Source organism: Otolemur garnettii, unplaced genomic scaffold, assembly GCF_000181295.1.
Source record: "Otolemur garnettii isolate 467f Iridium unplaced genomic scaffold, OtoGar3 scaffold00271, whole genome shotgun sequence".
Classification (NCBI taxonomy): Eukaryota; Metazoa; Chordata; class Mammalia; order Primates; family Galagidae; genus Otolemur; species Otolemur garnettii.
Window position 1 is genome coordinate 907,257 of NW_003852666.1, and position 27,209 is coordinate 934,465.

General features: G+C 36.6%; 1 protein-coding gene across 1 annotated transcript in view; it reads right to left on the bottom strand.

Annotated features, from left to right (window-relative positions):
• The window catches only part of PIK3C2G (phosphatidylinositol-4-phosphate 3-kinase catalytic subunit type 2 gamma), a 372,023-nt gene that overhangs the window by 203,953 nt on the left and 140,861 nt on the right, over window positions 1–27,209 (bottom strand). The window contains exons 13-15 of the mRNA XM_023508742.1: window positions 23,089–23,221; window positions 13,622–13,707; window positions 10,645–10,739 (exon numbers count right to left, since the gene is read on the bottom strand). Of these exons, the coding sequence (XP_023364510.1) occupies window positions 10,645–10,739; window positions 13,622–13,707; window positions 23,089–23,221 (314 nt within the window). The remainder of the gene's footprint in view (window positions 1–10,644; window positions 10,740–13,621; window positions 13,708–23,088; window positions 23,222–27,209) is intronic.

Here is a 27,209-nt window from a genome sequence, read left to right on the forward strand (position 1 = left end):
AAAAAAAAAATGAACGGGCAGATTTTGCATCATCTCAATTTTATGGGTAGCACTTTAAAATTCACAGGATACTCGAAGATGCCTTGTAGTGCCGGAGACAACACTGACTTAATTCATTCTGCGGTTTTCCCAAGTGGTCCAGCAGACATGGCTGTGTCAACTTGTTCTTTGGCGCTACTTCCTGGCTTGGTTATTCCCTGTTCTCCTCACATGCTCCTCTTCTCCAGTTTCAACTTCACTAGTGACTTCACCGGCAGGTCAATTTCCTGGACATGCTCTAGCCCAGCCAGCTCTTGTTTGACCTCTGAAGCTCTCTTCTGCCCCCTTCTGGCCCAAGTCTGCATGCGCGCAGCTGGGTCCAGGCAACTTAATTCTATTTATTCATTCAATAGTGATTTCTTGAATATCCATAAAGTGCCAAATACTAGGTTCTTGTTATACAACAGTAAATAAAACAAACAAGAAAATTCCCGCACTGACATAGCTTGCAACGTCCCCACACTTTGAAGGATTTTACAAGGTGAAGTCTAACCTTAATGGGATCAGTGAGGAAGCTCTGGAATGTGAATTGTACCCTGGAAATTGCCCACTCCCAGGCCAGGCAGTTGTAAGATAGTTCTGGAAGAATGGCAGTAGTCAGTCAGCAGTAAGAGCAGCAGCTGGGCTCTCACACCAGCAGTGCCTGCTAACACGATGCAGGCAAACCAGTAATTTCATATTCCATGAGCACCATGACATGTCCAGGGCTGAAAACATTGGAAGTGTGTGGAAACGGTGTTGACTTTAAATGCATTTCCATAGCTTCATAATTTTAAAAACATTGAGTAGCTACTGAGTTTCAGACACAGTGGCAGGATTACTATGGTGGAGAACATGATGCAATTGCCATGCAGTTGGGCACAATGCACCCAGGACATGATGTGGAAACAGTTAGTACTCATTCTCCAAGGGTGGCTGGGGAGAGGGTCAGGGAAAGCTGGATGGTGTGACATGACAGCCAATCTAGTGAGGGACCTTCATAAAGTCCTTTGAATAATTTCCTGTGGCCTACATAACAAATTGGTGGCTTAAACAGTGAAATTTATTCTTATAGTTCTAGACACAAGAAGTTTAAGATCAAGGTGTTAGCAAGGCTATGCTCCTTCCCAAAACTCTAGAGGAGAAATCTTCCTTGCTTCTTCCAACTTTTGGTGGCCCTAGGCATTCTTCAGCTTGGGGCTGCATCACTCCAGTTAACACCTCCATCTTCACATCACTGCTTTCTCTCTGTGTGTCTTCTCTTCTGCCTCTCAGAAGGTCACTTACCATGGGATTCAGGGCCCATCCTGATAAACCAGGGTGATCTAATCTCAAGGTCTTTAACTTAATTCCACCTTTAAAGATACTTTTTCTAAATAAGATCACATTCTCAGGCTTCTGGGGTTATGGACATATTGGGGGGGGGGTGTGCACCATCCAAGTCAATATTTCACTAGCATTTAAAGTGTTTCTTATCCAAAATGGAAAGGGGCACTGAGTTTAAGCTTCTTTCAATATAATTAATTATTTGTATCATGAGGAGAGAGGCCTCCTAGGTAGGAGCCCAAAATATAATGATTCTTATTTACAGCCACTTTTTAGGGTGGAAATAGGGAGGTAAATCTTTTAACCCTTCCATATACAAAGCTTCTTGTTAAATAGGGACTAGCTTCCCTTGTAAAATATGGACTACCGTCCTGTATTCACCCTTCTAATGGAAGAGACTCATAGTAACCTCGTCAATTTCCCAACTCAGAAAGTCTATCCACAGTGATACCAAGTAGTCAATATGGTTTTCATTTTGATCTTATTTACTGAAAGCTCAGTATCTGGCCAGGCACCTCTCTGATTAGTGACAGTCATGGGGGGAAGTAGGAAAGTGGGAAGAGCTATTTGTGAGAAATAAGGAATATCCAGAAGACTTCAATACCTGGGTGAGCAGGACAACATATTGAGGAAGATTGTTCTATAATATCTTTTCTTAAAGTTGTTCTGTAGTAACTTATCCATGTGAAAAAAAATCATTAAACTGATGACTGATGGATTCTAGTGTTTTTCTTGTTGTTGTTGTTATAGGGTATTAATTTGATTATTTTTTGAAGAAAAGAATTTTTTTAGTCAATTATAAGAGAGTGGAGCTGCATTTTTACAGTTTTAACTCAAACATTTTGTACTCTCTAAACATGATGCTAGGCATCAGCTATTTTTAACTCTGAGATATGTTTTAAATATAAATAACATCTCATGCTGAGTGCATGTTGCCTGATTCTTTCTTTATATTTGTTTTAAAAGCATGTATTTTAAAGTCTCCCTTTTTGTTTTCATGTCCCTTTTTTCATATTCTTACAAACAGAATCCTCAAAAATAAGCAGACCATTTATAATTTACATTCTTTCCCCTTCTTTCTAGTTCACCTCTCTTCTCGAATCAGGGAGAAGAGAAATAGGCCCTACTATTGTGTTTTTCCATCAAGGTTAGAATTATACATAGAAAGGTTTTGCTCCCAATCCCTTTGACAAGAGTGAAATAATTCTATTTATATGAACTTGCACATATGACAGTGATTTACAACCTTCATTGCACTCCTTGTTGTCTTTCAAATGACTCCACCTTTCATAGCATTTTAGCAGATGGAGAACTTAATAAGGTAGCATAAGTATTCCAACAGTCATTAATCACTTAGGATAAATCTTTCATATTTTATTCTATTTTTAATATGTCTTTTAAAGAATTATCTTTTAAAATACTTTGTAGACTTGTGTTTTATATTTTGGTGGAAATATTAAAATCAAGATTGTTGTCTAGCCATGCTACTTTTTAAATATGCTTTAAATATTGTAATAATGCATGTAAAAAGGGAATAAAGATTTAAGGGATATGAACACTGAATTTAATGGCTTTAGTATGACAAAATACCACAAAGTGTATCCACTTAACTTCCCTTAGTACCATAGTAGCTTTTTGAAAACTGAAGAGTCTAAGATCCATTCAGAGTCTTGATAAGTATCTGTTTGAGTGAAGGGCTCAGTGCCAGTCAATGTAACTGATACTTATTATAGTAATATATCAGAGGAAATGTTCTGCTTTTTTAAATTGGGCAGTTACAATGAAACTGGGCAGCAAATCAAACATTAGTTCCTGATGAATTCCTCGTGTCTCTCCTTTGTTAGAGAATACCAATATGAGTAACATTTCTGGAAGCAGAAAAACATGATACTCCAAAATGATATTGACCTGCTGTATTTCTAAAATTAATGTTTTTAATTAGCAAGTAAAGCAACCAAAGGATGTCTCTTATACATAGATAAGGGAAAAAAGATAGATATACATGAAGGGAGAGAGATGGCTGACCAAAGACATTGACTATCAGATTGTCTCAGAAAGAAGGAAAATTTCTTAGATTTTAAAATGAACAAAAAAATTACACATAGATTAGGTATAATTCTGAGGGAAAAGTGTCAGAACTACCAGAGTTCCCAAAGGAAGAAGTTATGGAACAGAACAAGAAGGAGCAAGATATTGGCACAGATCAACTCCCAAGAGGCTAGGCGCCTGGCAGAACATGGAGTGGTTGTTGGTGGTGACTTTTTCTTCCCTTACATTTCTGGCAGTCAGCAGGCTCCCAAGCTGCTGGACAGCTTTTCTACCCTCATGAGCCTAAAAGTTGTTACCAGCAGTGAATTGGGAGTTTCATGTAGATAAAGCACCAGGCTTCTAGACCTCTTGGAGTTGCTTCCTGTCACCACAGACCCAAGCTGAGAAACAGATTTCATACTACTTTTCCACCCATTATAAGCTTTTGTCTGCCCTGGGGAGATTCAGCCTCTTGCTTGTCATCTCACTAATTCCCACACAAATATTTCCCAACTCTGACCCAGTCTGCAGGAGCCATAGGGGCTGGTGGGTCACAAGCTCTTGGTGATCTTAGAGTTTGGATAACTGAGCATGTTGCTTTCTGGAAAAGGGGCATAAGATGACCTGGTGACATGTCTGCATGTCAGATCCCATACCCCAGTACTTGATCTTGATGTTTGCAGGCATGGAGGGGGAGATTTGTGGACTAATCTCAGGAGGGGAGCAAACCTGTGTGGGTAGAACTGAGAGGACAGTTTAGCATGGGTTTGAGCTTCAGTGCAATCATGGAGCCCCCTGCCACCCTCCCAACCCACACATATAAGCATAGGAAGGCTGTGATTTCAGTCCAGGGCAGCATCTTAGATAGAGAAGCTTTAAACCAAAAGCACCATCATGGAGGAGTTTGGCTGGGTTGAGGGCTGGGTTGAGCTCCTGCCTGTGGCCAGATGCTGGAAGGAAACCTTGTGGCAAGGGAGTGAAGAGAGGAGCAAAACCCACTCCTGACAGCTAGATAGCCCCTCCACCATAGCAGAGTTTCTCACTTGGTGCGGCTGCTTCTGCCCCTCCCTGAAGGCTTACCCCTGTGGCCTCAGAGTGGACCCACAACCTTGCCAAGACAGCTCTTTCTCCTGGATTTATGGAGCCTGAAAGCAGACCCACATGGCATAGCACCACGCAGGCTCACTACTCCACCCATCTCTGCTGTGGTAAAAAATAGAGTCCCTTGGAGCTTCAGGGCACCAGTCACTGCCTCTGTGTTTGAGTTTGTGTCTTGAGGGACTTTAGGTAAGCTGTGTCTTTCCATAAAACACCACCTACCAGCAGGGAGGACAATTTATACAGCCCTTTACAGCATTTATTGACTCAATCATACAGGATGTGACAGATTCTTACCCACAGCACCACTTTCTGTCTTAAAGATTAAACTGGGCATCCTAATACGATTCACACTATTAAGAAGGCCATAGGGTTAGGAAAAGAAAAAAGATGCCAACCTCCATCTTCCCTCATCAACAAGAGACAGGGAATCTGCCTACACACATATTGCACTGCTGCTATGGCCTACAAATAACTAACAAAAGAGAAAACACCACATTAGAATCTAGCCCCCAACTTATCCTCAAGCAAATCTAAAAATTCTTATCTAATATATGCTATGGACACACCCTCAAGAATGAGGGAGGGGAAGCCCCATCTAAATGAAAGAAAATTTAAAAATAAGAAGTGATGGCTGCTATAGATGAGAAGGAATTAGCATAAGAACTCTGGAAATATGAAAACGTAGAGTGAAAGGACACTCCCACAGGGGCACACCAACTCTCCAGCAATAGATCCTAACCAAAATAAAAATATTGAAATGACAGATAAAGAATTCCAAGGAGGAATTCTAAGGAGGCTTAAGGAAATCCAAGAGAAAATGGAAATCAGAAAAACAGTTCAGGAAATGAAAGAAAAATTTACTAAAGAGATAGACACATTAAAAAAAACAGAACTTAGGCAGTGCCTATAGCTCAAAGGAGTAGGGCACTAGCCCCATATACTGGAGGTGGTGGGTTCAAACCCGGCCCCAGCCAAAAACTGTGAAAAAAAATAGAACTACTGGAAATAAAAATTATTTTATGCAAATATAAAACATAATGAAAAGAATTAAGAATAGATTAGACTTAGTAGAGAAAAGTATTTGAGAATTTAAAGGCAACTTTCTAGAATTATCTCAGTCAAAAATAAAGGACAAAAATGATAAGGAACAAACAAAGCCTACAGGAAATATGAAATTATATAAAGCAACTACATATAAGAATCATAGGTATCCCTAATCAATTTTTAAAAATCACCCTGAGGGTGAAGAAGAAAAAGCACAACATCTGGAAAACCTATTTGAAGAAATAATTGTGGAAAACTTGCCAGTCTTGCTAGTGACTTAGATATTCAGACAAGAAGCTCAACAAACATCTGGCAGATTCACTGTAAAGACGGATCATCCAAGATGTATGTTCATCAGACTGGCCAAAGTCAACACAAAGGAAGAACTTCTGTGAGCCATGAAGTGAAAACATCAAGTAACTTACAAAGGCAAACTTATCATGCTAACTGCAGACCTCTTAGCAAAGACCTTATAAGCCAGAAGGAATTGGGGCCCCATCTTCAGCCTTCTCAAATAGAGCAGCTGTTAGCCTAGAATTTTGTATCCTTCAAAATTAAGTTTCATATATGTATTAGAAACACAGACTTTTCCAGATAAGAAAACATAGAGGGAATTTATCATGACCTGACTTTTCCTGAGGAAACACTCAGAACTGCTTTATATATGGATCAATACAATAGATACCCATGAGTGTAAAATCATCCAAAACTAAAGCTCAAAAATCATATAAAACAATAGCATGGGGGGAGGGGGAATAACAATAATGTACTACCCAACATGATGAACAGACCAGCACCCAATTATCAGTTCTATCACCCAATATTAATGGTCTGAATACCCCACTGAAAAGAGAGGACAAATTCCTGAAAACATATACCTTGCAATATTTGATCAGGAAGAAAAAGAGCTCTGTAATAGAAAAATAACAAACTGTAAGATTAAAGTATTAATTTAAAAAATCTACCAACAAAAAAAGCCCTGTACCAGGTAGATTCACAGCCAAATTCTATCAAACCTACAAAGGTGAGCTGGTACTCATAAGGCAGAAATTTTTCCATAATATCAAGAAGAATGGAATCCTCCAAAACTCATTCTACAAAGCCAGTATCACCTTGATACCAAAGCCAGGAATTGACACAACAACAACAACAACAACAACAACAAAAAACTATAGACCAAAATCCTCTATGAATATATATGCAAAGATGCTCACTAAAAGCTAGCAAACTGAATTCAACATCATGTCAAAAAAATATTCCACCACTGCCAAGGAAGCTTCATCTCAGAGATGCAATGATAGTTCAACATCCATATATCAAGAAATGTGATTCACCACAGAAATAGTAACAAAAAAAGACCATACAATCATCTCAACAGATGTAGAAAAAACATACAACAAAATCCATGACCCTTTCACAACTGAAAACCTTCAACAAACAAGGCCTAAAAGAAACATACCTCTAAATTATATATGCAAAAGCCATATATGAGAATATCATACCAAATGGAGAAAAATTGGAAGCATTCTCCCTCAGAACTAGAACAATGTAAGGGTGCCAACTGTCAGCATTTGTGTTCAACATTGTACTGGAAATACTAGGCAGTGTAGTCAGACAAGAGAAAGGAATAAAGGGTGTCCATTTGAGAATGAGGAATTTAAACTATTGCTTTTTACTGACAATATGATCTTATTTCTAGAAAATCCCAAAAACTCCACCAAGAGAATCCCGGAATTGATAAAGAAAGTCACTAAAGTCTCAGGTTACAAAATCAGTATACAAAAATCAGTAGCATTCCCTCACACCAGTAACTGTCACACTGAGAGTCAAATCAAAGCCTTAATACCATTCACCATAGCTACAAAGAAAATAAAACACCTAAGAATATACTTTTAAAAGGAGGTGAAAGACTTCACAAAGAGAATATGAAAGACGGAAGAAAGAAATCACTGATGACACGAACAAATGGAAAAACACATCGTGCTCATGGATTGGTAGAATCAACACCATTAAAATGTTCACATTACCCAAACTGATTTACAGATCCGTGCAAGCCCCATCAAAACACCAACGTCATATTTTACATATCTAGAAAAAATAATTTTATGCTTTGTCTGAAACTAAAAGAGAGTCTGTAGCCAAAGCAACATTAAGCAAAAAGAACAAATCTGGAGTTATCATGTTAGCTGACTTCAAACTATACTATGAGGCAATAGTAACCAAAACAGCATGGTATTTTTACAAAAACAAAGACACAGACCAATGGAACAGAACAGAGAACTCAGATATAAAACCATCAACCTACAACCCACTGATCTTCGGCAAAACAAACAACAGCATACACTTTGGTGGAGGGTGGAAGGAAGCTCTATTTAATAGACAACAGTGTGGCTCAGCACCCATAGCACAGTGGTTATGGTGCCAGCCACATGCACCGAGGCTGGCAGGTTCGAACCTATACCAGGCCAGCTGAACAACAAGGACAACTGCAACAAAAAAATAGCTGGGCATTGTGGTGGGAGCCTGTAGTCCCAATTATGTGGAAGGCTGAAGCAAGAGAATCACTTAAACCCAAGAGTTGAGGTAGTGTGACAGCACTCTACTGAGAGGGACATAGTGAGACTCTGTCTCAAAAAATAATAATAATAATAACAGTGCTGAGACAATTAGATAGCAACATGCAGAAGAATGAAACAAGACCCCTATTTCTCACCACTCACAATCAAGGTGGATAAAAGACTTAAATGTAAGGCATGAAACCATGGCAATTCTAGAAGAAAATGTAGGAAAAAATTATCTACATATGTGTATCAGCCTAGGCAAATAATTTATTACTAAGATTCCAAATGCAATCACAGGGACAACAAAAGTATATAAATGGGACTGGATTAAATTAAAAAGCTTCTGTACAACAAAGGAAATAGACAGCCTATACAAGGGGAAAACACATTCACAAACTGTACATCTGATAAAGGGAAATATCCAGAGTCTACAAAGAAGTCAAATAAATCAGAAAGAAAAAAATACTAAAAAGTGTGCAAAAGACATGAACAGAAACTTTTCTAAAGAAGATAGACAAATGGCAAAAAAACTGAAAAAATTCTCAAAGTCACTAATCACCAGGGAAATGAAAATTAAAACCAAAATTAGGTATCACCTTCCGTTGTTAGAGTGGCTATTATTAAAAAGTCCAAAAACAATAGAATCCGGTACGGATGCAGGGCTAAAGGCACGCTGTAGAGGGGCCTGCGAATTAGGACAACCTCTATGGGAAACAGTCTAGAGATTTCTTGAACTGAAAGGAGACTCCCCATTTGATCCAGCAATCCCACCACTGAGTATCTACCCAAAGGAAAAGGAGTCATTTAATCAAAAAGATACTTGCATTTGAATATTTCTTGCAGCCTAATTCAGAGTGGCAAAGATCTGGAATCAACCCAAGTGACCATCAATTCATGAGTGGACTAACCATATGTGGTACATATACCATGGAGTACTTCTCAGCCATAAAAAGAAATGAATTAATGTCCTTTGCAGTAATTTGGATGCAACTGGAGACCATTATCCATAGTGAAGTATCTCAAGAATGGGAAAACAAACACCACATATATTCTCTAATAATTTAGAACGAATTGATGTGCATACATAGACATAGAAAGAAGTAAAAATCACTGGCTCCACAAAGGAGGGCCTAGAAGGGGTGTGGCCAAAGCCTACAATGAACACTATTTGGGTGAGCAAAGCATTAGGAATGCTATCCAAGAAACAAATACACGTATACCTCATTAGTATTTTGAAATTTTAAAAAATCAGAGAAAATAAATACTTTAGAAAGGCTAGAAAAGAGGAAAAGAAACTAGGTATTGCAGAAATTCACAGGCAGGGAGATATAAATTATTATCCTGAAAATCTGTCCCTTATAATTACTTTCACCAAGCAACAGAAAGCAGAACTCTCCCAAGAAAGGAAAGTGTATGAATATCTCATTAGTTGAATTAACACAGCATATCCATGCAAAACACATCTCTCTTTTATGTAAATCTACATACAATAACATTCTGTAGTGTCAGGTAATTTTCTGACATTTCTGTCAGGTGACATATCTTCTAGAAAAAATTTTTTTTAAAGATAGATATAATTTTGCCCTTAGGTCATGGACACTTGGAAGTGTTAGAATTTTGTGCTATGAAACAGAAATTGAATCTATAAGCTGAGCCTGGTGGTTCACACCTATAATCCCACCACTCTGGGAAGCTGAAGTTGGTGGATTACTGGAGCTCAGGAGGTCGAGACTCACCTGAGCAAGAATGAGACTCCACTTCTACTAAAAATAGAAAAATTAGCTGGGCGTTGTGATGGGTGCTATAGTCCCAGCTACTCAGGAAGCTGAGGCATGAGGATCTCTTTAGCCTAACAGTGTGAGGTTGCTATGAACCATGATGATGCCATGGCACTCAACCCAAGTGCAACAGAGTTAGACTCTGTCTCAGAAAAAAAAAAATTGAATCTATGAGGTTTGTTAATTTAAAAAATGTAGGAAAAATAGCATGCAAAGAACACCATGTTGAATAAGATTAGGAATACATCATGATAAGAGAAAATTTGATATCTCCTCTATAAGTCTTTTTCTCCATTAATAATATTCCGCATTTATGCTTTGGGAAAAGTTTACTGCTCTAGGAATTTTCAACAGAAAAAGTATAATGTGGCCATCAGATTCCATTGTTTACAATTCATATTGCACAGAAAGTAGTTTCAAAGCACATGTTCTTTCAAAACATTCAGTCTTATAACTAGATATTATACTGAAATCTTTACAGAGTAGATATACAAATGGCTTGTCAGGGAAAAGCAACAAGAAAGGTATCATAAAGATTTAAAATTCCAATTTGAATTTAACTTGCTGTTTAACAGTGACAATGTTGCAAAAGAAAATTTTTGTAAATGACAAATGATTCTCTTAAGTGACAATAATTTTCACAAAGACTTGAAATTAGCTTAATTTTAACTCACAATTTGTATCAGTTACAAAGTAAAGAAGTCTTCTACTTTTTCTAAAGCTATTCTACAGGAAGGTTAATAATTAAAAAAAAAATAAGCATCCTAACCTGTTTTAGTTCATCTTACCAGTAAAGACTGTGGGCAATCTGGATGCTTTGCAATGAGCGGTGAAGAAGGAGTTGCACTAATGGACTTTCAAGGTTCCACTCGAACTTGACAGCCTGAAGTAAGAGACATAATGACTCTTTTATTCCCCCTCAGTGTCAAAATTATAGCAGAATACAGAAGGACTTAATAGGTTTGAGGAAGTACAGGGAAAATAGCTTGCACATTTTAACAAAATGCCAATAATAATGTCTGAATGGCTTCATTAGCTGGTACATAACTAATAATACAGAACACACACGATACATAATTTGAGTTTGTGCCATTTTGCTTCCTTTTCTTGTTTGTGCTTTATAATCACAGGATAATAAACGGGAGCTGATAGTTGGTGGAGTTCAACTGTGGCCTGAGGGGGAATCCTGGCACAAAAATTGATATGAACAATGTCCTTGGATTTTAAAAATGGTATTACTAGGAAAATGATCTATCTTCCCATTTGGAGCTCAATGCACACTCTAGTGTGCAACCACCAACTAGTGAATCAGGATTAACCTGCAGACCTGAAGCTTTGCTTAGAGTTTCAAAACTGATTGTTACTGACATCATCCTTTCCCAGTTGCCACCGTGAATGACTCCTTAGGTTTTCTAGGAAACCTGACCTGGTAGAAAACACAGACAGTCATGGTAGCCCCTAATATCTTCAGGGAATTAATTCAGACCTCTGCTGGGACTACCCTGGGAGAAGTCTGGACCTGAGTTGCCAACATCATCATGGACTCTGAACATGTGAGATTAAACCCAGTTCTCTTTGTAAAAATGCTCATCCCAGATTGACAGGCAAAATGTTTATCTTCGGTCGTTCAATAAACCATTTAAAGATGATTTCAGTAAATTTCCCCAAATTCCTCGTGGTGTCTGAAGGTGCAAAGACCATAATGTGCACTGTCACATACTGAGCCTGTGACCTTCTTCCACTCACTTTCTAATGCCAGGCCGACTAGGTCGTGGGTTTTATTTATGCCCTAAAATTGAGCATATCTTAAGGGCACATGAGCAGGAGGTATGTTTCAGAGTTTGCTTCTACGATTGTCTTTTTAGATGTCAGCTCCATTGTTTCTTCTTGAGCCTGGTAACTATTTGGTGCTCTTGAATTGCTTCCCTTGTTCCAAACTTCCTGTTTTACCCTATCTACTGGTACAATCCCCACCCCGCAAATCCTTCCTCACCATGTAGAACGTGGGCAATTTTTCTGTTATACACCACATTATTAAGAAGTGGTTTGCAGTAACTTCTGGGTTTGTGTCTTATTTGACTTAAACCTTATGAACCGTATTTCCTATTTTTGGTAAGCTCTTAGAGTCTTTTCTCAGTGCTTTAAAATGGCCTGTATAATTCTAACATGAGAATATAACAAAACAACATGATTTCAGAAAATAATCAAAAGGATTAAGAATTTTTGTGTTGGAATGTTTCAAGTCAGGATGAAGCACAGAAGACTGAGGGCAAACTCTACAATGCATGTTTGCAAATTTCTTCCAATTTTTATTTATTTTCTAGTCACATTATACATTTCTTTCCATCTCAAAACATTTTATAATTTTCATTTTTAATTAGAATATAGTTGTAACTTTATCTGATTTTACCTTCTGTATATTTGCTGTTAATTCTGTGTGCACTTCATTTTAGATTTGCAGAAATACAGCTCTCTGGGATACTTCTGGGGCCAAGTGTACTGACTCAGACTGAGGTTTTTGAATGAAATTCATATCTACAAACTTTTATGTATATAGTAGAATCTCTGCAAGTTGACCACCCAATCCCTAGGGACTGTAACATACTAGTCAACATATGGAGGTGGTCAACTTAAAGAATTAAGCCTACTATGCTGGTACTTAAACATGGATGTTGGGTCCATGAAAATTAGGTTAATTTAAGGAGGTGATCAAAGTGGGGTGCTGGTCAGCTCTGGAGGTTCTACATTACTTAACTTTTTTGAGGTGGGATAGAGATAACGTGTTGTCCATACCCATGAGTCATGAGATAAGGAACGATTCTACAAGTCAGATTAGGCATAATTTTCACTTTACTGATAAGTGTAGGGAAGTCCTCCTACAAGGATTGATAGACAGATCGGATAGTACTTAAGGTGCAGCTGTTTATAAACTAGCTCTCTCTACTTAGAATGACTTCAGACAGATGCCCATCCTTCTTAGAGTCTCCCGTTCTGTACCAAACCTGAGGCACCTGCCATTTAAAACAGCTTGCAACTACGATTTGATCTTTTAGATAAGAAAACAGCTGAATTAAAACAAAACAAAACGTAAGCCCCACAATTTTAGCATATTCAGCCATATACAGGGTCATTACCTTTCATCATATTCAGAATAAATCAGTTTTTGCTTATACTTCCAGGTTATGTTATTTTTTAAAATTTCTATAACATCATGATATTTAATTTCCCTAAAAGGTACTATTCTGTGCCAAAATTTGGGTGTTAGAAATTACTCTTATAAGATTTATGATCAATATTATAATCCTCTAAGGCAGCGATTCTCAACCTGTGGGTTGCGACCCACAAGAACTGTATTAAAGGGCTGCAGCATTAGGAAGGTTGAGAACCACTGCTCTAAGGGAAAGGAACGAAACTGCTAAATCATGAAGACCTACCTAGCACATAATTGTTTTGTATAGAGCATTTGTTTTATTAATTTTTATTTCTTTACATACGTGAATGAAAAGATTTCATCACAAGCATTTCTAATTTTTCCACGTTGTGCTTAATACATGAAATCATTTTTTATACCTTTTTGTACTTGCATCAGTTTTGGTTAGAGAATGTCTTCATTATCCGTGTTGACCTATGAGCTATAATTTAGCCTGTTGGCTGGCCAAATTGCAATATCACTTTCAGGTACTCTACCTACTGATGATTCATTCAGAACTTTTAAGACAATTATTAGTTAAAATCCTGGATTCCTGAGCAACACTGTGTTCTTACCTGAACTAGCTGTGGGAGGTATTCCAGTAGTTCATCATTCAAGAGGCGGTCTAGTTGTCCAACTGCCACTTTACGAATTTCTTGGTCTGGAAAACTAATACACAGTAAATATGTCCATTAAGCTGCTAATGATAAGGAATAATGCATGAAGCATGTCAAGAACAGAGGATGACTTCTACCTGCAGAACACAAGGTAAATAATAATTCCACAATCAATTAAGATAATCATTAGCACCAATAGTTTTTCATGTAGAAGGCATAGAATATAGAAAAGAAGTCCCTTTCAACTAGAATTTGGAAACACGGTTTTAAGTAAGAGTCATGACAGCTTTTTCTTAATCATAAGATGTGAATTATGAGTTATCTAAAATCTTATCCAAAAATAATTTGGAAATCTTCACTTTCCTATTTAGCCTGTACTTGTTAAATACATCATTATCAGCTGGGTATCTGACAGTTTATATCATTAAAAATAGGATCTAATATATTTAAACCAGTGTTGGCCAGTTCTTAAGAAAAACCAGAAAAATAAATTTCAGGAGTCTAAATAAATACACACACAAAAATTTAATAAGGCTAAATCTTACTAACTTGTGAAATTCTTGAGGTAACTCTTGCCTTATTCATTTTTGGATTGTGTATGACCGTTGTAAGATTTGGCACCCAGCAGGCATTTAATAAATATTTGTTATCAAAATAAGTTTGTGAATATATTTAACATTTCCAAATATTTGCTCTCAGATGGGCTCCTCAGATAGTCATTTTCTTGCCCCATCAAAAGAATTAGATTCAGTTATCTCAAAGTTCGTAAGAAGCACTTGGAACTCACTTTGGCACCATGCTGCTTTCACATAATCTTCACACTTTGAGTCGACTGATTAGATATCACTAGGGTTTGGGCAAAAACTATTAATTTTAAATAAATAAGCTTTTAGAAAAAATTACCAGGCACAGTTTAATACTTGAAGGAAGTAGTTATACTAACTCATTTTGCAAACTAAGAAATGAATAAGCAAATAAATGTAACTCCAAATTCCTTTTGTAGGGAATTAACTGAATGCTTTCAACCTTCACAGTCAGGAGAGGGCTGCAAAGATGGTCTCCTGGGATTATGGAGGTCATAAAACTTTAAGGTCTCTGATGTCCAACTCTTTTCTTTTCTTTTTTTTTTTTTCCTAGCGTATCAGGCTACTGAAAGGTGAAATGAATATTGTGCTGCTAAAAAAAAAATACATTTCTCGACTCAACTGTTCTTTGCAGCAGCTTGTAATGGAATGCTAAATAAGTTACTTTTTATGTCTTTTAAACTGAGTATTTTAATTGCAAAAATAATTTCACTTCCAAAGGTAGTCACTCAACACTCTTATTTCTGACCTGCAAGTACATTTGCAATATCTCTCCCCCTTTGAACATTCCAGCAACAAGACCCAGTGAGAACTTAAGTCCAGACACATCTCATGAAGTATTGCAAAGGTCAGAAGATCTCAGCATAACATCATGCACCGATGGAGAATAGACAGGGGACAATAAAAATGCAAAGCTAGAAGCTGATGAGCTTGTTTTAGCACAAATACTTTAAATTCTCCTGACTAAATGTGATTGAGTCTAATTTATTGCTCTTCATCACTAAACCATTTGTCTGAAGCTTACAGACATCAAGGTCAGTTTGAGAACAGTTTGAAGTCTTAGAGGGACTGTTAGTTAGTATACATTGATGCTTAACTGACCACTGGTTAAATCAGATACCACTTGACTCCCGCTGGGTACTTAGGGTATGTTTGTTAGAATTTGTCTTTTCGTTTTTATTTTTTTTTCTTACTTATCCATGTGTATATTAGGTTTCCACTTTTGCCTTCACAGAATTAAAAAGGCTAAATTTAATGACAATAACAATATTAACATAAGGACTGAGAACAAAAACCTTGTAAAGAACGAATGAAAAATGTACATTCATTTTTATTAATACAACAAATACTTTTGTTTTTATTAATATATGTGTTTTCAATTATCGACCTCTAAAGAAATCAACTGAGGATAAGGCCTGTTCTAGCTCCTCATTTATTTCTAGGATTTAGCACCATTCTCTATATATGGTGGGTTGTAAATAAAAATGCATTGATCATGATGATACTAATGATCACTATGGAGTCAATTTTATTTCCCCCTTCATTCTGAGAGAGTTTACATTGATCACAAGAGGTTTAATTTAACAAACACCACTCATATAAATTCAAGATGTTTTTTCTCCTTTGCCCAAAAGGCAAGAGGAAAAGCAAATCTGAAGGTAACAGAAAAGAAGAATGTTAAGGCATACCTCACAGACGTTGTAAGTTTGGTGCCACGCCATTGCAATCAAGTGACTATCACAATAAAACAAGTCACACAAATATTTTGGTTTCCCAGTATATAAAAAGTTACATTTACATTATACCATAGTCTATTAAGTATGCAATAGAATTGTCTAAAAATTAATTATAAAACCTTAATTAAAAATATTGTTAAAAATGCTAAAAAGCATCTGAGCCTTTAGGGAGTCCTAGCCTTTTGACTAGTTGAGAGTCTTGCCTTGATGCTAGTGGCTGCTGAAGGTTGGGTTGGGTTTGCTAATTTCTTAAAATAAGACAATAGTAAAGTTTGCAATATTTTTTCACAAAAGATTTCTCTATAGCACGTGATGATAACATTTTATTTTATTTTTATTTATTTATTTTTTTGAGACAGAGCCTCAAGCTGTTCCCTGGGTAGAGTGCTGTGGCATCACAGCTCACAGCAACCTCCAACTCCTGAGCTCAAGCGAGTCTCCTGCCTCTGTCTCCCTAGTCACTGGGATTACAGGCGCCCACCACAATGCCTGGCTATTTTTGGTTGCAGCCATCATTGTTGTTTGGCAGGCCTGGGCTGGATTCGAACCCGCCACCTTAGGTGTATGTGGCTGGCGCCTTTGCCACTTGAGCCACAGGCGCCGAGCCAACATTTTAACCACAGTAGAACTTCTTTCAAAATTGGAGTTGATCCTCTCAAACCCTCTTGCTGCTTTATCAACTAAGTTTATGTGTAAGAAATCTACATCCTCTGTTGTCAATTCACCAGCACTCACAGCATCTCTGCAGGAAAAGATTTCATCTCAAGAAAACAATCTTTTGGGCATCCACAGAAGCAACTCCTCATCAAATTTTATCAAGAGATACAGACATTCAGTCACATCTTTAAGCCCACCTATGACTGTAGTTCTTTTGCTATTTCCATCACATCTACAGTTCCTTCCACTACTGAGGTCTTGAAGCTCTGAAAGTCATAAATAAGGGTTAGAATCAACTTCTTCTAAGCTGTTGTTAATGTTGACCTCTTGACTTCTTCTCATGGATCACAACTGTTCTTAACACCATCAAGAATGATGAATCTTTTCCTGAAGACTTATTATTTACTTTGCCTATATCCATCAGAAGAATCAATATCTATGACAACTATAGCCTTAAGAAACATATTTCCTTAAGCAGTAAGACTTAAAAGTCAAAATTATTCCTTGGTTCTTGGGCTTAAACATAGATGCTGTGTTATCAGTCATGAAAGCAACATGAAATTCCTTATACATTTCCATCAGAGCTCCTGGGTGACTAGATGCATGGTCATTGAGCTGTGGAATACTTTAAAAGAAAATTTCTTTTTTCTGTGCAGTAAGTACCAATAGTAGGCTTAATATATTCAGTAAACCATGCTGTAAACAGATGTGATGTAATTCAGGCTTTCTGATTTCATTTATGTATATAGCACAGACAGGGTAGGTTTAGCATAGTTCTGAAAACCCCTAGGATGTGTAGAATAGTAAATGAGCATTGGGTTCCAATTAAAGTCCTCAAGTTCATTAGCCCCTAAAAGAGAGTCAGCCCGTCCTTCAAAGGTTTAAAGCCACATCTCTACTTCTCCTCTCTAGCTATGGCATCTTATTCCAATAAAAGGCAGTCTGGTTTACATTGATTCATAAGGTGTTGTATACACCTTCATCAGCAATCTTAGCTAGATCTTCTGGAAAACTTGCTGCAATTTGTACAGCAACACCTGCTGCTTCACTTTGCATTTTTAAGTTATGGAGATGGCATCGTTCCTTAAGCTTCACAAATCAACCTCTTCTAGCTTCCAACTTTCCTTCTGCAGCTTCCTCACCTCTCTCGGCTTTCATACACTGGCAAAGTATTAGGACCTTGCTCTGCGTTAAGCTTGAACCTGTTGTGGCTGGGTCAATTTTCTATCCAGATCCCTCAAACTTTCTCCACATCAGCAAGGAGCCTGTCCTACTTTCTTATCATTCATGTCCTCACTGGGGTAGCACTTCTAATCTCCTTCAAGAACTCTTCCTTTGCATTCACAACTTGGCTAACTGTGTGGTAAAGAGGTCAGGCTTTTGGTCTACCTCAGCTTTTGATGTGCCTTCCTTAATAAGTTCAGTCACTTTTACCTTTTGATTTGAGGTAAGAGGTGTGCAAGCTTTCCTTTCACTTGAACACTTAGAGGCCAGGATTGGGTTAGTAATTGGCTTAATTTTAATGTCAATGTGTCTCAGGAAATAGAGAGGCCCAAGGAGAGGGAGAGAGATGGGGGAGCAGCAGGTTGGTGGAGCAGTCTGAACACACACAATGTTTGTTGGTTAAGTTTGCCATCCACTGTGGTCTGGGGCGCCCCAAAACAATGACAGTAGTAACACCAAAGATCACTCTTCACAGGTCACCACAACAAATATAACCATAATGAAGAAGTTTGATATAAGAACTGCCGAAATGTGACAGAGACATGAAGCCAACACTTTCTATTAGAAAAAGCACGCCCCTACTCTTGCTTAAAGCAAGATTTCCACAAACTTTCAATTTGTAGGAAAGCAGTATCTAAAAGTCACAGCAAGGCAAAGCTCAGTAAAGTGAGATGTGGCTGTACTTTTCTGAGGATCAGGGAAATAACCAGCTAGAAATATAGTACCTATGCGGTATAGTCCAAAACGAAAATTATATATTAGTATCAATATGTGTACATGCTGGGAAGAATATTTTTGTACTTTGATGGAAAGGACTTCGTTTCCTTCTTATTCATTACTCGTACTTGAAGTTCAGGAAGGATTTGAAAGAGAGGTTGCTATGAAACTAACCACCAGACATCCTGAGATGTGACTAAAGCCTAACTTGACATTAAAGCATATGCAAGCGTAACTCACATTTGACTATTTTAAGAAAAGTTGGCCACATTGAAAAGGATGGCTGCCGGCAGCATTACTAAAGTTCCTGGGACATGGGCTCTTTCATACCTCGCTGGCAATATATGGCAACATGCTTTAAAGTGCAAAAAAGAAAAAAAAAAAGCCTTTCAAGTGTGCTTATTCCTTGATCTAGTAATATAACTTTTGGGAATTTATTTTAAGGCTATATTCGGATATGATTAACAGCCTGATGAGAAGGATCAAAATATTAATACCGAATGTCTGAATGGAATTTTCTTAGGTGACTTTAATTTGCTCTTTTAAGTTTAGTTTTAAAATCTTTTCAAATTTTCTATATGAAAATTTTATTAATTACTAAACAAATTAATAAATACTTTTTTAAAAGTAAGGTTTATACAACTGATTCATAAATGCATATGAATAATTGCAAACTCATTGCCAGCACTAGAAAAACACTCTGCATCCTATGCCCTTTTCAGAGCGAATGTTGCTGTGTGAAAGAGCAAGCATCCCACTTTTTAGTTGACTTAGAATATTCCTCTAACCTGATAGGCTTCCTGAGAATTTATGTCTAATACCTTTTCAGAGCCCCTGAACTCAGGTCTAGATCAATGGACAAATATGTTCCATAGATCCTGGCATTTCTTTCCTGCGATATTATCTGAAATTATTTAAACATTCTTTTGGGATATAGTTGTTGGCATTTCATGCTCAGTAGCTCGCTCCTCGGTAGGTAAGGGCTACCCGTTTGTTCTCTGACTTTGGTGTGATATTTACACACTGAAATGTCAGATGTAACAGAAATACTCCAACCTGTTTTGAATTTTCCACTAGCCAGGTTATCATGCTTTATTTGATTTCCTTGAAAAATACACATATAATTCCTGTTTATCATAAACCATGAAACACTTTTAAACATTTCTGCTAACCCTGAGAATATGAAATATGGGGAAACAGACCTCATGTCTTCTATCGGGGAGAAAAACAAAAGTACTATTAGAATATTCATCAAACTGATGTCAACTTGACTCCGGACTTATTTACATTTATGAGAAACTTCCTCGTAATCAATCAGAAAATAGATCATGAAATGGAGATATGGTTTGACATATAAAAAAGATAACAGTCATTCAAATTACATTTTCATTACTTGTTTGGAGGTATGTAAGGTAAAAAAAGTTTTTGCCTATTATGAAATTTAGGATACGTGGCTAAAAACTCAGACGGAACAACAAAATTAGGTAAAATTAAAGTAACTTCAAGATAAACATTTATCAAAGGAACTTCAGTGAAGTATCAATTGTATATCTTGCCAAAAATGTAGGGTTAACATAAAGTGTAGGGTCAAGCAAAGGATTACGTTGAAATGGTAGTGCTTACATGTGCAGGAAAGGAAGACTGCTGACTGTTTAGGTAACTCTTTGGCTTGAGGTAGAGGTAATAACTGATCAGTGGTTAGTATTGGACAGCAATAGTTCTCTAATTATTGATCTCAGGATACTTTTATATTCTTAAACATTATTAAAGACTCCAAAGAGATTTTGTTTATGTGGAAATTACATCTATCAATAATTACCGAGGGAGAGGGGAGGAGGGAATGGGTGGAGGGAGGGGGATTGGAGGGATCACTTTTGAGGTTTATCTTACAAGGAAGGGTACAAGTGAATCTTTCTAAGAGTAGAATGTGAACGTTTTAACACAATAACTAAGAAAATGACATGAAGGCTATGTTAACCAGTTTGATGGAAGTGTTTCGGATTGTGTGTGAAAACCCCACACTGTGCCCCAGAAGTGCATTAATGTACATAGTTACCATTCAATAAAAATAATAATAATAATAATTACCACATTGGAAATAAATCCAGGGCATATAAAAATTATGTAGTTATTCATTTGAAATAACAATAATAAACCCATTACATGTTAATATAAATAATATAGTTCTAAAAATAGTTATGCTTTCAAAAACAAAGAATATTTAGTGAGATTAGCAATAATGTTTTACATTTCTTGCAAATCTCCTTAATGTCTGTCTTAATGAAAGACAGCTGGATTCTCTTATCTTCTTCTGCATTAAATCTGTTGCAATATTGTATGACACAAAGTCCCTGGAAAACTGCACTCCACACATAGGAGTGAATGAGTATGATGAATACAAATGGTATCTTAGAATCATTAAGGAAATAATTCTGGCCTTGTGACACCTGTAAATATTTTGGGGACGTCAGACCTCACTTTTAGAACCACTGGTGTATGGCAGTTTTGGGATGTGTTGTTTTTCTGGACCCTGAGTCAAATAATCAGCCTCTGTGGGCTGTTTCTAAGACAGAAGTATTCTCACTATCTCTTTCCTGGGCACATGTTGGCTCAAAAGTCATCTAACCAACATTCAGACTCAGAAGTTGTCATTATGCATCTTTTTTTCTCAACTACTTATAATCTCTCTCATCTCAGAGGGCTCTAGGAATGGTTCTAGGTGATCTTTCAACAAGGCCAGTGGAGACATAAAATAAAATTTCAACCGAAAAATGTATTCTGGGCAGCGCCTGTGGCTCAGTGGATAGGGCACTGGCCCCATATACCGTGGGTGGGTTCAAACCTGGCCCCAGCCAAACTGAAACAGAAAAAAAGCCAGGCATTTTGGTGGGCACCTGTAGTCCCAGCTACTGTGGAGGCTGAGGCAAGAGAATTGCCTGGGCCCAAGGGTTAGATGTTGCTACTGAGGGTGATAAAGTGAGACTCTGTCTCCACAAAAAAAAAAAAAAAAAAAAAAAAAAAAAAAAAAAAATGCATCCTTTACTTTCTTCCATGTGGCTTTTTATTCATCATTTCTATTCTTTTCTTATTTTCTCCCCCATAGCATTGTTTTTCTCATTTGTTCTTCTTTTTCTAGTTTGAAAAAAAAATCATAGAAGAACAATGTCTTACTCAAAGAACTGTTGAAGTGATAGGTAAAAGCCAAATGGAATGTAACAAATGTTGACCTTTTAAAAAAAGCAACTTTGAATAAACTGAAAAGCAAAGAAATCTGAGATCACATATAAATGTAATGGAAATGTCAGGACTCCAGAGCAGCACAGCAAGAATTCATGTAGGATATGCCACGAGGCTACTACTCACAGTTAATAGCCCCAATGTCAGGTTAGAATTAGAAACTGATCAGAAATGCAGAAGTGTTTCTCCAAAAGGTTTTGAGTCTGATAGCATTAGCTTAGAAGAAAACATATCAATATGAACATTTTTGCTATTTTTCTACTACTCAAAGGATCAGATGTGACAGAAGAAATTTTTTTCTAGGCAAAGTGGTGAATAAGATTCTTTAAGATGATTATAAACCTCTACCTACTGAATAATTCATATTCCTTCAAGGATTTTTACATGGTTTCAAAATATTAGAACCCAAGGAAACTTGGAGATCTAGTTCAATATTCTTCTTATACAGATGAAGAAACTCAAACTCTGAGAGTTTAAGTATTTTACCAAGACTTTTTATTTCTGGAACGGAAAAATATCCAGAACAGCAAGCCCATGGACTTTCTATAGTAATTCTAGCAAAAACTTTTGATTTTTTTGTGTTGATATTACCATATGCACTTTCCTAAAATCACAAGATTAGCTTGGGAATATTATTTATTAGCTTTCTAAATGTATCAACAGAAATATACAATGAAACTTGTGTAATCAGACTGGGACACTTGTCCAATTATAATCCAAAAGGACTATCAATAATAATGAATCTTGGACTTAAAGAGACACAGAAATTGTACAGACCTATTTCTTGATAGATAATTTATAGACTTACATATAGATATTGAGAGTTAACAAACAGTCATGGTATTAGTGAGTTAAAATTACAACTTAAAGTTGATGAATAGTTCTTGATTTTGTTCCTCACATATGATTACACTTTGATTTTATTTATAGACAAGTTTAAAAAGTCAGTGATAAGAAGTCAGTGGTGTATTGAGAGCGCCATATCAATATTGTGTTTAGATACTACAAACATTACATGCAAAAGTAGCATGGTTATCTGAAAAGAATAAAGGATTATGAATCTAAATATCAAGGCTGTTTTTTAATTACCTTATACTCCCTGTCTCTAAGGAAATCCATCTATAATCTTGACTTAATTCCTATTCTTCTGTGGATGATTTCCAAAATGGGGTCTCTAGCTCAGATTTCTTTTTGAACTTCCAGATCTGTAAATTCAGCAGCTGAAGAACACCTCAAAGCCAACCTGAACAGCAAGACTTCTAAAATTTACATATCGCCTTTCGGCCAGAGACATCATCTTCCAGTAATTCATCAGAATGATGAACACCAAGGGAAAGAGAAGAGGCACCCGATACATGTTCTCTAGACTTTTTAGTCATTCCTTTGGCCACATATATACGCATCTACAAGAAAGTGATATTGTAGACATAAAGGGAATAGACACTGTGTTCATAATGCATGCCCCACAGATGTTACCATGGCAAGACTAGAAGAGTTTACAGTCTTACTCAGCATGCTGTTGGCGTTGTTGTAAACATACAAGGGCAAGATTCTTCCCAACAGGATTAATGTGCATATCGATTATATCAAGCACTCTAAGAGCTGAGATAACTTCCTTAAAAGCCCAAAGGAAAATGGTCAGAAAAAAGGAAGCCCAAGAGAAAGGCGTCTGGCTTCAACTGAAGCTCCAGCCTGTTCCATCCAGAGAAGCTCACTCTGTGAGTACCAAGGAAAGGAGCCTGAGCTGCTGGAACCTATTTCCTATGAGTTCATGGCATACTAGGTGTAAAAAATAAAAGGCTACTATAAGATAAATACATGTAGTGTACATGTCATCTAGCGTGTCCCATCTTCGTGAATGTCTCCATTCTCACTTATTTGCTTAAGACAGAAACCTAGAAGGAATCCTTGACACTTCTTTTCTTCATTGACCCTCCCAATTCAATTCCATCATTTTTACTACTAAATGTTTTTTCATTCTGTCCATTTCTTTATATATCACCACTGTCACCTTCCTGGGGTGACCTGCCTTTCTCTGACATCTGGACTTCTTCCACTGTTTCCTAACTGGAAAGTCATCTTTTGCTTTTGCCTCCTTCACCCTATCTGTGCTTCATGTAGAAGCCAGAGTGATCTTTAACAGACGTTCAAACTATTCACTGAAGTAGAATCATTTGTGGCTTCCCATTGCTTCTAGAATGAGGGCCAACGTGTCTAACATGCTCTTGTTTAGAAGTCCTTACCATGGTCTTCTAGTTCCATCTTAACATGTCAGTTCATTTTATTCTACCATACACTTCTCCCTGGGACTCCAGGCTCATGGGACCTTTTCCAGTTTTCTAGACACAGTTCCTATCCCAGGACTTATTCTTATTTAAATTCTCTCTTCCCAGGGTACACTTCTCTTACTCTTTTTTAACTAACCCACTCCCACTCATCCTTTGGGTCTGGGCTTAAACATAACTTCCTCAAGGAAGACATTTCCCACTTTGAGAAAAGGTTTTGTTACTTTCTTATATGCTTTCATAGAATCATGTAACTTTTATTCAGAGCTGTTATAACACATGTTGTTTCACAATCGCAGATTAGAAGTGGCTTATTACCCACATCTAGTAGACTGCAGTTCCATGAAGGGAAATTGTGTTTGTTTTTGCTATCTTCAGGGTTTAACAAGGTGCCTAATATACCTCACATGAGTAAGCCATCTGTATTCAGTAAATGAACTATGTATTCAATAAATGAATAAACAAATTGGGTTACAATTTCTTCATCTTTAAAAAGAGAGAAACAGTGGTTGTTAGTAATAGTATTAAAGAAGTCATTCTGTGTATTAAATTATATAACATGTTATAAAGTGCTTTGTAAACTCTGTCATTCAGTTAGGAAATTATTCATTATTAAGATGCTAAATTTTACCATATAAGTTTTGACCAATGAATTTAAATTACTTACGCTTAAGAGAAATGAAATATTTCCCATTAATTTATGATATTTAAAATTTGGCAGTGAAAGAATACAAAAATACTAAACTCTCTTGAAAATGCAATTACAATGAAAAGGATGATGATGATAAGAATGATTGGTAACATTTATTGAATGCTCGCATAAGTACTTAATCTTATTTATTTCAGACAAGAATTCTAGAAGGTACATCATGTTATTACTCCCCATTTTATAGTTAGAGAATCCTGTCCAAGGTCATTCAATAAATGGTAGAACAAAATATATCTAATTTTAAAGCTCATGTTGTCAAATGTGAAGTTTGGAAGCAACTCCAGAAACTCTCCAAAAATGCACAATGGCAAGACATGTGTCTCTGGGTTTATGTAGTTCTGCTTTCTTCACTCTCTGGTTTCACTCTTCCTTGAAAGGAAATACTGAATTTTCTACAATTTTTCCTCCTATTTACATATTTATTTATTTATAATTGCATTAATATTTTTCATGGCCTTTCATCTAAGTGGAAGAAACTGAAATTTCCATTTATACTCTTGTCCCAGACTACTGGTTGGTGGGACCATCTCCCTTTGCCATGTTGCTTATCTCTCTGTTTTCTAATCTTCCTTTTATATATCCTTCTTTCACTTTGTAAACATACTTGAACCTTTTTTATTTAAGCAAGCATATAAGCTCCAAACCTCAATAATCTTTTGCTGACATCCTCTAACTTTAGTTATCATCTTGCTTCTATCAGAAATTCTATTCCAAGAGGAACCATTTATTTCTCTCCTTTTCCTCTTCAGGAACTTGAAGTATAGCATCTAACTAGATTGTTAAAATATAATCTAACCAAGTGTGAGGGTTCAGGCTTGTAACCCCAGGATTTTAGGAGGTTGAAGTCTGAGGACTGATTGAGGCCAGGAGTTCAAGACCAGCCTGGACAACATAATAAGACCCCCCATCTCTACCAAAAAGAAAAAAAAAAAAGAAAGAGAGAGAAAGAAAGAGGAAAGGAAGGAAGGAAGAAGGAAGGAAGGAAGAAAGAAAGGAAGAATGAAAGTAGGGAAGAAAGAAAGGAAGAAAGGAAGGCAGTGAGGCAAGAGAATCCCTTGAGCCCAAGAGTTTGAAATCATGGTGAGCTACTAATCGTGTCGCTGCATTCCAACTCAGGTGACAAAAAAGACCCTATTTCTAAAAATAAAATAAAATAAATTAAAAAATATAATCCATCAATCAACTTATGGTTCCATATCCAAGGGATTGAAATTATTATGTCAAAGATGTACTTGCACTCCCATGTTCATTTCAACATTATTTACAATAGCCAAGGGATAAGTGGATAAAGAAGATGTGGTATATAGATAATGAAAGACTATTCAGCCTTTGAAAGGAAAGAAATTCCTTTCCTGCATGGTGACTACAGTTAGTACTAGGGTATGGTATAATTAAAAATTAAAAAAGAATAAATTTTTAACGTTCTTACTCCAGAAAAGTCAATTGGTAACAGATGCTAACAGATGCTAATTAGCCTGACTTTATCTTTCTTCAGTATATGCATAGATTAAAAGATCATGTTGCATTCCATAGATACATGCAATCATTATTTGTTAATGTAATAAATAAATTTAAAAACTGCTTTCACTGAGACCATCAGTGACTGCCGTATTTCCATATTTACGGATCCAGTTTTAGACCTAATTCTATTTAATTCTTTAAAGTCTTTCAAAATCTTCTCCAGGAATTCTATAATAATATATCACCCTGACATTGTAGCCACTTTTCACTAAGTTTCCGTTCTTGGTTTTTCTTGCTTTGTATTGCCCTTACAAAGTTGCTCTTCTCCAGGGTCTCATCTTTGAGCCCTTTCTCTACTTCATCTACATATCTACACAGGGTACTTGTCATACATCCTTCACTTCTGTGGCTTTAATCACTTCCTTAAAGCCAACAATTCCCATATTACTTTTCAAATCTTGCTTTCTCCGCTAAGCTTCAGAGCTGTATACAGAACTGTACGCTGGGCAACTCCTCCTTCGTGTCCTACAGGGATTTAAAATGCAACATGTCCAAAATATTCATAGAACTCTTTAAACTTCACTACCCGAATTTGCTCTTTCATTTAATACTCTTGTTTTGGTTAATGATGTAATTATTATTATTATTATTATTACTTTGGTACCAAATCACAAAGCTCCAAGACTTCCTTCTCTTCTCTATTTGTTACTTTCCTGTGAAATATCTCTCCGATCTGCTGTGTGGATCTCTAAAGCTGCTTAATTCAATAATCCCAGACCATTTTTCAAGTGGATTATTTGAATATCTGTTATGTATCTAACATCCATCCTTGCTCACATTGTCTTTGGTTTTGAATCTATCGTTCACATGGATGCCAAAATTATCCTTGTATAACATAAATCTGATTATATGACTACCATTCTTTTTTTTTTTTTT